The 15,513-nt window shown below is 35.5% G+C and overlaps 1 protein-coding gene across 7 annotated transcripts in view; it reads left to right on the top strand.

Moving 5' to 3' along the window:
- PAN3 (poly(A) specific ribonuclease subunit PAN3) overlaps positions 1-15,513 on the top strand; it is a 121,187-nt gene that overhangs the window by 12,345 nt on the left and 93,329 nt on the right. For all 7 annotated transcript variants that reach the window (XR_010658559.1, XR_010658558.1, XM_065902418.1 and 4 more), the window contains exons 2-4: positions 3,451-3,572; positions 4,304-4,370; positions 6,211-6,281. Coding sequence is in view for 5 of the 7 variants with exons in the window: in XM_065902418.1 (XP_065758490.1) it covers positions 3,451-3,572; positions 4,304-4,370; positions 6,211-6,281 (260 nt within the window). In the remaining 2 variants the exon portion in view is untranslated. The remainder of the gene's footprint in view (positions 1-3,450; positions 3,573-4,303; positions 4,371-6,210; positions 6,282-15,513) is intronic.

Genomic DNA, 15,513 nt, shown 5'->3' with positions numbered 1-15,513 from the left:
GAATCAGTGAACTAAAATGGACTGGAATGGGTGAATTTAACTCAAGATTATATCTACTATTGTGGGCAAGAATCCCTTAGGAGAAAAGGAGTAGCCATCATAGTCGATAGAGTTCAAAGTGCAGTACTTGGATGCAATTTCAAAAACAACATGATGATCTCTTTTTGTTTCCAAGGCAAACCATTCAGTATCACAGTAATCCAAGTCTATGCCCCGACCAGTAATGCCGAAGAAGCTGAAGTTGAATGGTTCTATGAAGACCTACAAGACCTTCTAGAACTAACACCCAAAAAAGATGTCCTCTTCTTTGTAGGGGACTGGAATGCAAAAGTAGGAATTTAAGAGATACCTTGAGTAACAGGCAAATTTGGCCTTGGAGTACAAAATGAAGCAGGACAAAGGCTAACAGAGTTTTGCCAAGACAACGCACCGGTCATAGAAAACACTCTCTCCCAGCAACACAAGAGAAGACTCTACACATGGACATCACCAGATGGTCAATACTGAGATCAGATTGATTGTATTCTTTGCAGCCAAAGATGGAGAAGCTCTATACAGCTAGCAGAAACAAGACTGGGACCTGATTGTGGTTCAGATCATGAACTCATTGCCAAATTCAGACTTAAATTGAAGAAAGTAAGGAAAACCACTAGACCATTCAGGTATGACCTGAATCAAATCCCTTAATGATTATACAGTGGAAGTGAGAAATAGATTCAGGAGATTAGATCTGATAGAGTAACTGAAGAACTATGGATGGAGGTTCGTGATATTGTACAGGAGACAGTGATCAAGACCATCTCCAAGAAAAAGAAATGCAAAAAGGCAAAATGGTTGTCTGATGAGGCCTTACAAGTAGCTGAGAAAAGCTAAAGGCAAAAGAGAAAAGAAAAGATATACCCATTTGAATGCAGAGTTCCAAAGAATAGCAAGGGAGAGATAAGAAAGCTTTCTCCAGTGATCAGTGCAAAGAAATAAAGGAAAACAATAGAGTGGGAAAGACTAGAGATCTCTTCAAGAAAATTAGAGATACCAAGGGAACATTTCCTGTAAAGATGAGCTCAATAAAGGACAGAAATGGTATGGACCTAACAGAAGCAGAAGATATTAAGAAGAGGTGGCAAGAATACACAGAAGAAGTATAGAAAAAAGATCTTCATGACCTAGATAACCATGATGGTGTGATCACTCACCTAGAGCCATCCTGGAGTGTGAAGTCAAGTGGGCCTTAGAAAGCCTCACTACGAACAAAGCTAGTGGAGGTGATGGAATTCCAGTTGAGCTATTTCAAATCATAAAAGATGATGCTGTGAAAGTGCTGCATTCAATATGCCAGCAAATTTGGAAAACTCAGCAGTGGCCACAGGACTGGAAAAGGTCAGTTTTCATTCCAATCCCAGAGAAAGGCAATCCCGAAGAGTGTTCAAAGTACCACACGATTGCACTCATCTCACATGCTAGCAAAGAAATGCTCAAAATTCTCCAAGCCAGACTTCAACAGTATGTGAACTGTGAACTTCCAGATGTTCAAGCTGGTTTTAGAAAAGGCAGAGGAATCAGAGATCAAATTGCCAACATCTGCTGGATCATTGAAAAAGCAGGAGAGTTCCAGAAAAACATTTGCTTTATTGACTATGCCAAAGCCTTTGACTGTGTGTATCACAACAAACTGTGACATATTTTCTATGTTACATGTAGTTTATACTGTAATCTTACAATAAAGTAAGCTTAGAGAAGATAAAACACTATTAAGGAAATCATAAGAGAAAATACATTTTCAGTTCTGTACTGATGGACATAGGAAGTTTGCTTTGTATGTTTACAAAATGAGTCATTTTCTGTCTGTACCTTCATCACTGCTGTCTTAATAGGATGCAAAATCTGTAGGTATCATGTGTTTTACTAACACTGGACATCATAATGAAAATGTGAAAAAGGAATTCATGGTTATTTACAGGTGTGAAGCGGCAGCAATGGGATTGCTTTCTGGTAGCTTGGTGTTCTGGGATACGATTGCTTCATAGTAGCCTAGCCTGTGCACTTATTAACGAGTTGTAAAATTTGCATAGCATTTCAAATTTTGTACAGTCATGTTCAATATAGTATTAGAAATGTTACATTTAAAGAAAAACAGCCTCTGATGATAGGTTGATGTGTCACCTATAATAACTTCTCCAGTTAGGAGAGAGGCATACTGTATGATACTGTGATTCTTTGAAAGTAAAGTTATAAAAGTGAGAAAATGAAAGTTGTTAATTTTATATTATTATCACTTACTTTATGCCTATGTAAGGATAGACTAATATCTATATCTGCATATATTCTATGCATTCATGACATACCTTTTTTTCATTTTCTTTTATATCTTTAGTCTGTGTGGTTCACCTTCAAATTTTCCAAATTGTCATAAATCTCCAAACATTTTTCCAATGTATTTATCAAAAAAAAAGTCTGTGTATTCCCTGATGGCTCAGTTGATAAAGAATCCACCTGCAATGCAGGAGACCCCGGTTCAATTCCTAGGTTGGGAAGATCCCCTGGAGAAGGGATAGGCTACCCATTCAAGCATTCTTGGACTTACCTTGTGGCCTCAGCTGGTGAAGAATCTGCCTGCAATGCGGGAGACCTGAGTTTGGTCCCCGGGTTGGGAAGATCTCCTGGAGAAGGGAACAGCTATTCACTCCATAATCTGTCCTAGAGAATTGCATGTCCTGTATAGTCCATGGAGTCGCAAACAGTTGGACGCAACTGAGCGACTTGCACTTTCATAATTGGGCCCAGACAGTTCAAACCTGTGTGGTTCAATGGTCAACTGTACTTACCAAGAAATAGGATCTAAAATGTATTGTTCATCACTTTGTTGATATGTGATGGATTATTTTACTAATTACAGTGATTCCGTATTATTCCACCTTAGAATTGACAGACAGCTTGTCTGTTGCCCTCAGCTCTGTCCCATTGCAACCACTGTTGAGTTGGTTTTATGAATAAGTTTAAGGTGAAACTGCTGGTCTGTTTCATAAGATGTGTTAATGAGAAACAGTCCGGGGAAACTTGTCCTGTTAAGTATATGAAGATTCACAGGAGAAATTGCAGTAGTTACCGTTCTCCTGTTTTCTTGCAAGTTAAGGAACGGAAACTTGATGAGAAAAGTAGAAATAAATGCAAGTGTGGTTTGTTTGTTCCTGTCGTGCTTAGTGGCTCTCAGGTGGCAATATAAAAATAACTATCTCTGTGGAAGAAGTTATTCAACTTGAGCATTGTTTAACAAATTTTTAGAGTTGAACTAGTTTTGTTTGATTCAAATTATGAACAAGTAAATAAAAACAAATGTGACAGAGATTTGAGACTTTATTATAAGTTCCCAAAACTTACTTGGGAAGAGAGAAACTACATCAACCATTTGTGCTTTTAAATAATTTAAATAGTTGAATTTTTCTTCTCTTTCAGTTCCTGGAATCGATGGAGGTGCTTTAACTGATACGAGTCTCACAGATTCCTATTTCAGCACCAGCTTTATTGGAGTCAATGGATTTGGAAGCCCTGTGGAGACGAAGTATCCTGTGATGCAGGTATTGTTGGCGTGAATTCTCATGGCCCTGGACACTGAGGTGTGTTTTGGGGATGGAGACCTCTAGAGTCTTCCTTTGTCCTCACATTTGGTGAGTGGGAGGTGGACTTTTAGGAGGTGATGAGGTCAGAGGGATACAGGTAAGCCACCTCCTGTAGTGAAGTCAGGTGAGCTTTCAAGGGTGGAGTTGAAGTGTAGAGGATGGTTAGAAAGAGGCTAGTTTTCCTCCTGTGTGTGTTGTGATTATGGGATGAAGTCCTTTCAGGATCGCGAGCCGTAGAGGCTGTGGAGTGTGTTAAGGAAGGGTGGGACATGTCCAGAGAACAGAGACGAGCCTAATTTCATAGCATCTATCAGGTGTATGAAGGATAATATGTATTGAGGGAGAATAGCAGAGAGTGTTTATTGACTCTGTCATTCACATCCCCCAGATGGATACTTACAAAGAAGGAAACTGAGTAGTTATGTGTCTTGCTCAGGCTAGTGAGTTATGGAAGTGCAGTTCAAAATGGTTCTGTGACTGGTTTTAAATACCTGGCTAATGAGTAAAATAAGTTTCTGCCTATGTGATTGTAGTCCATGCAGCAGCATTATAGGAAGGTGAGCATGTCACTGACGTGAATGATCGGTTGGAGGGGTAGATACAAAGAGGGTCAGTCTAAACCTAATCGGTTGATTATTCTTAATTCTGCATTCTTCAGTGATACTATGTATATATGTTTTAATTTTCAGAGAATGACTAATAGTAGCAGCTCCCCAAGCCTTCTAAATGACAGTGCCAAGCCATACGCAGGCCACGGTAAGACTCGATCCCTTTTTCTTTTATAGGTATGTGTATTTCTAACTCTAAAAACAATATATCCACAGTAGAGATTTTGAAATTTATAGATATAAGGAAGAAAATAGAAATGATCTATTATCTTCACACTCGAAGGTAACTTAAAATTTGGATAAATATATATAAACACACATAAAATACACTCAAGTATATGCATAATAATACTTAAGATCACATTATATATACTTTTAAAATATAGTGTGAATGTTTCTTGATCATTGTAAATTGAATCCTATTGTTTATTTTCATAATTTACTTTTTTTTTTTAAAAGATTACACTCCAATATTGGACTATGTGTGTGAATCTGTGTTCATATTTTGAGTTATTTCTTTTGGAAACATTGTTAGACATGAAATTACTGTTTTAAGGTTATGGACATTTTTAAGACTTTTGGTACAGAATTTCCTTTTTGTATCCTAATTCAAAAATAAATGTTTCTTCTGTATCTTTCTGGATCCTATTTTAAAAATAAATGTTCAGGAATGCTTTTTTTAAAAGTATGTTACAATTGAATATTGGTGCAAACAGTTGTCTATAATAATAAGAATTTGCATGTTGATTATTTCTTGAGATAGACATTTTATGTATATGTATCAAGTTTCTCTCACTACTTGGAAATTTCAAATTTCTTTCACTGTAGGAAAAAGTAGCAACATTTTAATATTGAATTATTAGAAACAGATGTGTAGCATTATACTATTTTTGGTGTTCGCATAGGATTTATATGCTGACTTGGTCCTTTATACTATCAAAGGTAGCATAAAAGACAAATAATACCTATTTTTAAGAGTCTGAATATTTAATTACATAAAAATCTACAGTTTTAATATTTTATTAACTTCTTTCTCTTTGCATTATTAATTAAATTAGTGTTAATTCTAATGAAGGACTAGACCCTGAAAATCCAGACACAAGAAGCCAGAGAAATATAGCAGCAGTTTTATGTACTGCATTATAAAGAGATTTAAGTCTCCTTTAAATGAGAAAATTTACTGTATTTTTTTAGGATTTCACAGATAGTTTAATGAGAAACATAAAATTAGCTAAAGCTCAGAAATGAAGATAAAAATGTTTGGGTGCATATCATGCATTCCTTTTCAGAAACTCATTCTGATTTGCTAAGTGAGAAACAATTTAGAGATACACTTTTGTTTATAACTTCTGGCCACAGAGTAATGGAACTTTGAACCTTCAAAATCTTTGAATTTCATATTAGTATTTTGAAACATTTAATAGCCCCATCTTTAAAAATTTAATTTGCCTTTTCTTTTTAGTATAACTGTCAAAAATGGTGATGAACTTAACAGTGTGGAATACTCTGCAGGGTAGATGATTTTAAGGCCTTGCCTGAATATTAAAATCCAAGCCCTATCTCTCAGTTATGTTTAACTATTTGACTATCTTCCCCTCACCCCTGCCCCTTTTATATTTCTTATGACTTGGTCTCAAGAACACAGACTACAGGTAGACTTCCTTCATAAACACATTGCTAATAACATGGTTAAGATTGCTTTTTTTTTTTCTATTTTATTTTTCTTTTGGTTCTGAGCAAATAGATACATCCTGATCTCTATATAGTTGCTGAATAAATGTGTACTGAATACTGACTGAATGAAGTATCCTCCAGTTTGTGTTTCTTTCCCTCAGAAAATATTTGAACATCCTCTGTGTGTGAGCATTTAGTTTGTTATTGTGCAATATGATTTTTATTATTATTTATAAGCATTTGGGTTAAACATCTATTAGATTTGTAGGTTTCCTGAGTAGCCTGTGTGGAAACTTATGTAACTTACCTTCCAGATCCTCTAACTTCACCTGCTTCATCCTTGTTTAATGACTTTGGTGCCCTCAACATCTCTCAGAGAAGAAAGGTAGGTGCAATGGACATTTACATGAAACTAAATGGAACATGGGGTGACGCGGGTGTTGCTGACATAATGGTCAGTGTTCTCTGAAGTGGGGGAGGACTGGAATGTTCTTCTTGCCTTTTGTTAAACCTTTTCCCTTGTTGTATATCTCTTAAAGGAGAATTTTGTTTGATCTCTGTGTATGATCTAGGGACTTCTATGTGAAGGAACTAAATTGTTCTGCTTATTTTTGCTCATTTAAAACAAAATCTTAATGCATTCTCTTTGTAAGATAAACATCTTATTTAATGTTGTAGTTGCTGTTCTGTGACCTGTTGTAGGCATGTTAATCATCTTTTTATTTTATTTTCTGACTGCTTTGTCTAAATTTCAAAGATTTCTCCCCTAATCTAAACTTCTCATGAAAAGGCACACTTAATCTTTAGCTTTTCATAATTGGCCCAACTGTTTAAAAACAGTTTAAAATCTCTTCATATTAGAAATTTAATTTTATTTGAAATTGAGGTTGAGTAGATTTTGAATTACCTCATAATAGTTTATTATAGTTTGATGCCTTTGAGTCTTAATGAGAATCATTATGTTAATAGTAATAATAATCTAGAAGAGGTGATATTTTTGGTTAGGAATAGCAGGTGAATATTCAGGAGGTTGTAAATTTGGTGGAAATTACTATGAAATTACAACTAATTCAGTTTCCTAAGTAATGGAAGAAAGATTAAAAAGAAAAGCATGTTAATTTTAGAAAACTGATATAAGCTTAAGGTGCTTTTTAGGAAGTATCTGTTCAAAAGGTAGAATTCAATGAATTTCAAGAAGACTAGATAAATTCAACGGATTTCAAGATGTTCTCTAGACAAAAAAATATGGGGTCAGGTATAAATTGCATCAGTACCCTCATGTACCTACTATTATCTCCATTTTGAAACAGATGAGAATAAGTATGTAATTACAACATGCTTTTAAGAAACATTGGACACAAGCAGACTCATTGGTGATGGTGAGAAGTGACAGTAGATGAAGCCTGTCACTGTAGCAGGAGATAGGAATGTGCTGGGTAGCAGGTCCAACCTAGACGTCAAGTTACCTGGAGCTTCTTAGTGTCGGGAAAATTAAAGAGCCCCTAAGTGGTTTTAAGGGTCTCTGCAGTGGCCTTTTCACGTTTTTAAAAATAATAATCAGTTAACTGTGGTGAGTAGCATTTCCGATGAGTGAGTAAAGAGTAAAAGTAGAATGGCAAATAAATCCTTAAGTGTTCCTAATATGAGGGCTTGGTGGACTGCATCTTAAAGTTGAAATACATGATTTAGAGCTGCTGACATTAATTTTTGAGAAAAGCAGTAAAAATCCCTGGAGATTGGAAAAAGGTTATAATACCCATTCTTCTAAAATTTATTTTAATAAAGGGAAGTAATAGAAGGAAATGTTACTAGAGAGGTGAACTCTGTATGTGGAGAGATATTAAAATGTATCCAGATGGAAGAAATATAGTGAATACTATATTAGTATAGTGAAGGGAACGCTGGCTGTAATTTTTGAGATCCTGGATCTCTAGCTTTGTGATCTTGGGCCAGCTTCTTACGCTGTAATATTCACATCTGTGAAATGATGAGCATAGCCTGGATAATTGCTGTGGTGTGTCTCATGTCTAAAGTTCAATGACTGGCTGAACTGAAAGGACCTATGTGTCAACATCTACTTAGAAACTCAGATTCATATGTTATACCTTTGAAGGACCATATTTTCTTGCCATTTACCTTTGAAATAATATGTAGAGACATAGAGATTTGTTTTTTTCCCCAATAGTGGGCTATATACTTAGCAGTCTATGAGTACAGGTTGCATATGTTTTTAAATTGTTAACAGCTGAGAAAGCTTAAAATTCCTTTGTATTAGAAAAACTATTGGTATGAGAGTATTGCATGCTGTGAAGTAAAGGCATATGGAGACTTTGTCTGTTCTTCTGTTGTAGTAATTTATAATGTCTGTTTAATGACGTAATTTAGTGGAAGTAATTCACATTTATGTAAATATTTAATCATAATTCCAGGTGATCTAAGTAAGCTATCATGATTACTCAGTGACATTTTATTTCTTAACGAGATTGGAAAACAGGTGTTTGGGCCATACTTACTACTGTTTCATAATTAGATAAATAATTTTCTGAAAATCTCAGTTGGGCTGATCCCTGGGCTGCAAATGCTGCTTTTTGCCTCTGGAATATATGAATTATTTGGATCAGGTCAGTCAGATATTTTTATTGTGAGCAGTCTTATTGTGGGCTATGTGGAACATACAAGAAGAATCAGCTGATCTTTTTTTCTGCTTTCCTCAAATCTAATTCAAGAGGCAGTACATGAATCTACTAGAGAAAATTTACAAAGCAGTGTATTAATCAGCGCAAATTTAAATGTGTGGTGATTGCTACATAGCAGAGATTTCTCTAGATCTAGAAGAGTTTGTGGAGAAAAGATGTTTGAATTGTGATTTTGAAGATGAGGAATATGGGGAGGCAAAGATGCTAAGCAGAAGGTATCATTTGGTTGCAAGTAGAGAGTTGGTATCTTCAGGAAATTTTAAAATTCTGTTCTACCACAGGTGAACTGAGAGACTATGGCTGAGGGCCTTGTATCTGTAAGGACTTGTTGAAGTAAAATGTGTGCTGTGAAAAAACAGTACAGAGATTCATAGCTGGGCGAACCTTTGTTTGGGTGGTTTGTTGTTGTTAGACACATGAAGAAGAGCTGTATACTAAGAATATGTGCCTTAGGGCACTGCTGCTCATGGTGTGTTAAGAGGCCGCACCTAGAAAGAAGTTAAAATGTTGAAAGCAAATGTTTAGAAACTTCTGTAACAGTTTGATAATACCACAGCATCCAAATATGTCATCATTTTCTAGTAGTTCACTTGTACTTTATAAATAATGTATAGGACCATGATGAATAGGAAATTTTTTAAAAACACGATCCTTCACAACTGGTATTTGAGAAGCACTGATTTTTTAAAAAATTTTCTACGTTATGAACACATAAATAGGAAAAGTACCATTATTTGAGGATGTATACAGTTATTGGCCAGGAGTGATGGCAGAAGAAATTGAATTATGGGTGTATGGTCAGTGGAAAATATAAGTCCCCCAGAACACTGGTGCTGGAATTTTGTTGAAAATGGGAGGTAATATATTAGACGTCAGTGCATGAGGAAACTGTAACAAGGTAGATAGATCAAGCTGAGAACTGGTATGACAGAAAAGCACCTGAGATCCACTGTGAATCACAGATGTGATCTGGACAGCAGTAAAACTTTCTGTCAGAAATCCTCAGGGACAGTCTCTTTAAAACAATGTCTGATGTAAAGAATACAGATATTTGTAAATGACATGATGACATCTGCTAACTATTCTTACTAAGCTGTATGACCACCGATGGTTGAGATAAAAGTTCCTGCAGAATTTGTGTCTGGCAGTTTTGGCTTCCCGCTGTATAACACTCATGGTACTTCTTTGCCTTCTTTTTTAGTCACCAAGTCATTTTTGTATTTAGCTTTCTTCCCTTCCTGAATTAAAGCAAAAAGGCTCTGGTGCTTGTCATTTACGTTTCTTTTGTTTTAATTGTACTTTAGTACAACATTTCAGTCAATGTGCAGTTTTTACCTGGGCATTTGTATTTTATTGAAGTTTCTAGTAGTTGGATAACAGTTTCACTTTTGTAAGTTTTTTAGGTTTTAACACCAAGTTAAATTCTGTGGGATTAGAGGACAGAGACTTGTGAATATCATGTTTATTTTTAATGTTCCTGATTGTAAAGCTCTTTGTTAGGATGAGGGAGGTGGGATGGGAGGAGGCCTGCGTATCTGCTCCTGGCTTTTTTGTGAGGAGACGAGGCTGAGGTTGGCCTATATCTCCAGGTGATTCCCCCAGTCTCAGTGTGGAGCTTCCTCCCCACTCTTCTCGATTTCAAGAGCATCTTTCCCTCTGTCCATCATCTCTGTTACAAAGTTTTCTGAGATGTATATTTTATGATTTCTGATTACTTTGACGTTTAAAAATTTTTGTGTACATTTCATGTTCTTCAAAAGGTGACGTTTATGTTATGTACTTTTACATAGGGAACCAAATAGGACTGACAAACTGGTGAGAGCTAAAATGAATTTGGAGAAATCTATAGGATTGTGGCATAGACAATATGGGATGTAAATCCTTCCTTAATCCTTCAGATGGTTAGACTTGCTGAACATGAAACCAAGTATTGGCTTGGGCGGGGAGGGGTCAGGGAGAAAATGAGGAGAAAATGGAGAAGACATTGAAAAATAAATCTTAATGGGTATCACAATACAAAGCGTCACCTGTGAAACCATTTCTGAACATTTACTATATTCTCAGATGTTGTTTTACTTGGTATTTAGATTTCCAGGTGAGCCATATTGGGATCTTTTCCCCATGAGTGTTGTACAAGAATGTTCCGACGGAAAATTGTGTTCAGAATTCCAAATTAACACCCTCTGAGCTATTCTTCTGTTACGGAGTCAACTAATCCTCTGTTCACCTCCTCTTGCTATATGCCGTTGGAAACGTGCTCAAGTTTTAGATTTAGGGATATGTATGGTATACTTGTTGGAGTTCAGAGGAGCATCCTGGTTCCTGTTTGTAGCTTGCTCAGAGCTCATGGTGAGTTTTTATGTCTTTCTAAGAGCAAACTGTTAGGAATAGTAATAATTTAGTAGCGTTGAACAGTAGTCAAGGTTTTAGAGTTGCAAGTTGGATGCCAGGCAGTTTGAATTGAATCTCCTAATCTGCACTAATTGGGTCTTTAAGTTTAGTTAAACCTTTTTGTATCTTCATTTGCAAAATGAGAAAAATGTTACACTTAATACCTGGTTTGTTGAGTTGTTATGAGGACTAAATGAGAAATGCCCCATAAACGGTAGCTATTATTGGTAAAACATGATGTTAGTCAAACCTTTCTAGTCTTGTTTGGGAATTGTTTACTGTTATTAAATGAGTGACTGTCTGTCGCTGCTCACGCTGGATCAGACTGTTAGTTACCCTTTGGAAAGGCCTTCTCTTGTAGTTGCTCTGAGAATGTTCATCTTCTCTTTGACATGTTCAGATCCCTCCTCCTCCAACATTTTAATTTTTCACTCCTCCCCACATAACTGTTAGCTTCTCAAACATATCTGTCAAATTTGGTGAAAGTACATCTGGGATTTTCTCAGTGATGCCTTGACAGACAGAAACTTGACTTTATTTATGTTGACAGTGGTTTTCTATATCTGTTTCAGGTAGTATGGTAATTCTTTTATAAAATTAAATGTTTTATAATTTCATTATCTCATTTAGTTACCCCAACAGTTCTTTGAGAGACATTGTTTTTTCCATTTCACAGATTGGGAAATGGGAGATTTAGAGACATCAAGTAATTTACTTGGACTACTATAGATAATATTTAATTACATTCAGAGAAAAACAAAAATCTCTTTAGGAGAGAATGAGAAACACTGAGTCTTCTATAAGGTGAAAAATGAAGTAGTGGAGAGAGAGACCACTGGTAACATGCTGAGGAGGAGAATATAACATTTACTGACCTATGCCTGTCTGTTTTTTCATTTATGTGATTATCTCAGTGTAAGTTTTTTACACAGTATAAATTTCTAGGGAAAAATACAAAATCAAGCTTTTAATAATTGATAGATAACTTTTCAGAAATGCTGCACAAATTTCTATTTCTACTCATGGGTGCTGATTTTTCAGTAGCCTTGAAAACAGATGTAAAAATCTTTCATTGTCATTTTATAGTCAGAAGCCCCGCCTGTTAACATTTGATTACTGGTCCTGTTGAGCTTCTCCTTCATGCTTTTTGACCTTGGATTTGTGTGTGTGTGTGTCCTTTGCTTATTTTGGACTTCCCTGGTTGGTGGCTCCGACGGTAAAGTGTCTGCCTACAATACGGGAGACCGGGGTTCAATCCCTGGGTTTGGAAGATCTCCTGGAGAAGGAAATGGCAACCCACACCAGTATTCTTACCTGGAAAATCCCATGGACAGAAGAGCCTGATAGGCTACCATGGGGTGGCAGAGTCAGGACACGACTGAGCGACTTCACTTTCACTTGCTTATTTTTCTGTTGGACTATCCTTCTTAAATTTTGTTGTAAACTCTTTGTTTATTAGATACTTAAGCATCTATGCTCTTAGTTCTGAAATGTCATACTGAATGTTATTAAGTACTTTAAAAAAGAATGAAACATTAAGCTCATTTTTGTTAAAATAACATGGTAATTCCCTGTCTGATGAGTTGGTGATTTTATATTGAAAGGATTGTCATTGTTTTTATGGAATGTGAATCCACTAACATTTTTATGGCTAATGACCTACAGTATTCAGCTTCCCTTAGCAAACAGTTGAGTTTTCTCTCTTCTCTGCATATGAATCCTCAGACTTAAATGTGCCATTCATCCTATTGTTTGTAACCCCAGTCTATTCTTTACTTAAAATGATGGACTAGATTAGAAACTTGTTTATAAAAATGATAGTTCTTGTAGAAAATGACTCAACTTTGAGTTAACTTTCTTCCCCTCATAAATCAAGAGTCATCCAGGATAAACTTCCAGAATTGTGTTTAGATAGAGGTGTGCCTTGGATAGAGCAAATTAAATTTTGTTGTAACAAGCTAGGAGTTCAGCCACTTATTTTCTGAACTTTATTATAATTGGTGCTTCTGTACAGTGATAGCTTGCTTTTGTTAAGAGTTTTCAAAATTGATGATTTCAAGGGAATTTTGTTTTCTTGATTTTTAAAAAAATCTTACGAGTTTTTGTTTTGGAGGCTTTTTTTTTTTTTTAAGATGTGTGTGGTTGGTTGGTGTTTATCTCACTACTGTATTTAAACACAATGAACTGAAGCAGCATGGCTTTGTATACAGTATTTAATACTGTTGTTGCTGCTCAGTTGCTAAGTCGTGTCCAACTCTTGGCGACCCCATGGACTGCAGCATGCCAGGCTACCCTGTCCTTCACCATCTCCGGGAGTTTGCACAAACTCATGTCCATTGCTTTTGATAATAATCATTTAGCTTTAGCTTTTGGGATTTTGAGTTGATTCTTACCTAATAATGACAGTTTAGTAAAACCATGCTGCATTTGCCACTGCATTTGGAAACTAATGCATTTAGTGGATCATTCTGAGATATCCAGAATGGCTTCTTGACACTCTGGTTCGGGCATTGTATTTACAAAGCATTGTAGCTGATGCTAAGAGCTTGGCATTACTGATGGTTCATCTCTGTTCTCTTAGGAAGTTGGGGTCAGGAATAAATGAGTAAAGATCAGTTTAGAATTTTCATGCACAAACATGCTAACCTAAGTTTAAAGCTAAATTTAGCCAAAACTATGTAAGTTTTCCCAACTCTATTTAATTCTCAAGATTTGCTTTTCTTGTGTTTTGAAATGGGGAGGGTAGAGTGGCTTAATAAAGTCTCTGCAGCTGTTGTTTCTCATTGATCCCATCCATGACAGTTAGATTCAAAGAAAGATTAATTTAGGAATTTGGTCATTTTAGGAGTAGCTAGAATAATGTTAACATTGTAATGTTAACATTATGTTAGAATGTTAAGGAATATTATAGAATGTAGAATAAGTTTTTTTGGATTGAGGCAGAATACCATAGTTGAGTACAAGCTCTGCAGCATGACCTTATGACCTTACGTTAGTTTTGAGATTATAGGTAGATTATTTTAGCCTCTTCTAAGCCCTCCTTCTCATCTCTAAAGTTGGTATTATAATCCTGTCTGTCTCACAGAATTTTGAATATTACGTAATATTAATGCTGTGAAGTGCTTACCATAGTGCATTGTGCTTGTCAGACGGTGGCAGTTTCAGTCTTATGCTTCTTACAGTCTTACAGTTTAGAAACATCTGTTTATCTGTTTCTCAGTGTTGGATTACTTTTGATTAACCACTACTTAAAGTTGAGTCATAGTAAAGGGCCTTGCTGAAGATGTTCTGCTTCATTTCAAGATTGAATTTAAGAAAGGGGACACATAAATCAAAAGGGAACCTTTTGCTCATAAGCAAATAGGCATTTTAGCATGATGATTGCTTTTGACAAGACACTAAAGTTAATATAAAAATTTTTATGATTATTGCATGTGGTAGTTTACTGTAGAAATAACTTATGATTTAAAACAACATTACTCACACTTAAAAGATTTTAATAACATTGGCATGGTATTTTATTTCTCTACATCTTGTTTTCTGGTTCTATTCTAAAGCAAAAGAATAAAAGAAGTTGTAGTTTGGTGTTCCAGATCTTTAGAAATTAAATGTGGTCTTAACAACTGATCTCATTTTTGGTGGCATAAAACTGCATTGTAACATTGAATTTTAAAAACAGAAGTAATGACTGCTTTTAGGTTTTCTTAAATTTATGTTAATTATATCTCAGGCTTCTTCTCCCAAGATTTTACTCAGTAGAGCTTAAAAAATATGTTTCCATGTGTCTGTGTAACTCCTGTTGTGCTACATTTGATATGATTTGAGTTACTTTTTACCTAGCAGTGTCCTCTCTTTTCTTCTTCTCAACCTGGGTATGATTTGTGTATTGACTGCACAACTTAAAAGGTCTTTTTCATTTACAGATGTTTACCTGTCCATGAGTCTTTAATAATGACCGACTGTTTTTCCATAGACCCACCTTCTATAGACCTAGTCACCATCCCATCCTATAACTGGCTTTATTTAAACAATGAAAAGTAAGGGACCTAATATATTTCTGTGAAAAGCCTACAGTTGTTGGTAATGAATGGCAGGACAAAATGCAGCATGATCTTTGAGGTTGACTTGGTTTTGCTTTTGATTTTTAAATCTTTTACACATGGAGAAAATTGAATGGAGTCTAATTTATAATCATTTATAGTTTTAGATTTAAATTAATTAGGTGTAGAAGCCTTTAAAGTCCAGATGTGTCAACACACCTAATTAATAAGTAGAGGTAGTTCCCTTTGTCTATACGGAAATTAGCTAATTTTAAATATTTGATTTTGATTTTAAATATTCCAATAGTTTAATCAGTTAGTCTATTTTTTCTCAGTGGGTTTAGATTAACCACTGATGGTTAATGTAAATGTAATCATACATTTAGTTCTCATAATAACAAATATGCTAAGCCACCAGGATGTTTAATTAATTGAGGGAAAACCTTTGTGAGTCAGAAGAGGTGTTTTTTTTTTTCTTTTTCCGCTTCAG

Source organism: Muntiacus reevesi, chromosome 11 (assembly GCF_963930625.1).
Source record: "Muntiacus reevesi chromosome 11, mMunRee1.1, whole genome shotgun sequence".
Taxonomy (NCBI): Eukaryota; Metazoa; Chordata; class Mammalia; order Artiodactyla; family Cervidae; genus Muntiacus; species Muntiacus reevesi.
This window is presented reverse-complemented; position numbering and strand designations above follow the sequence as displayed.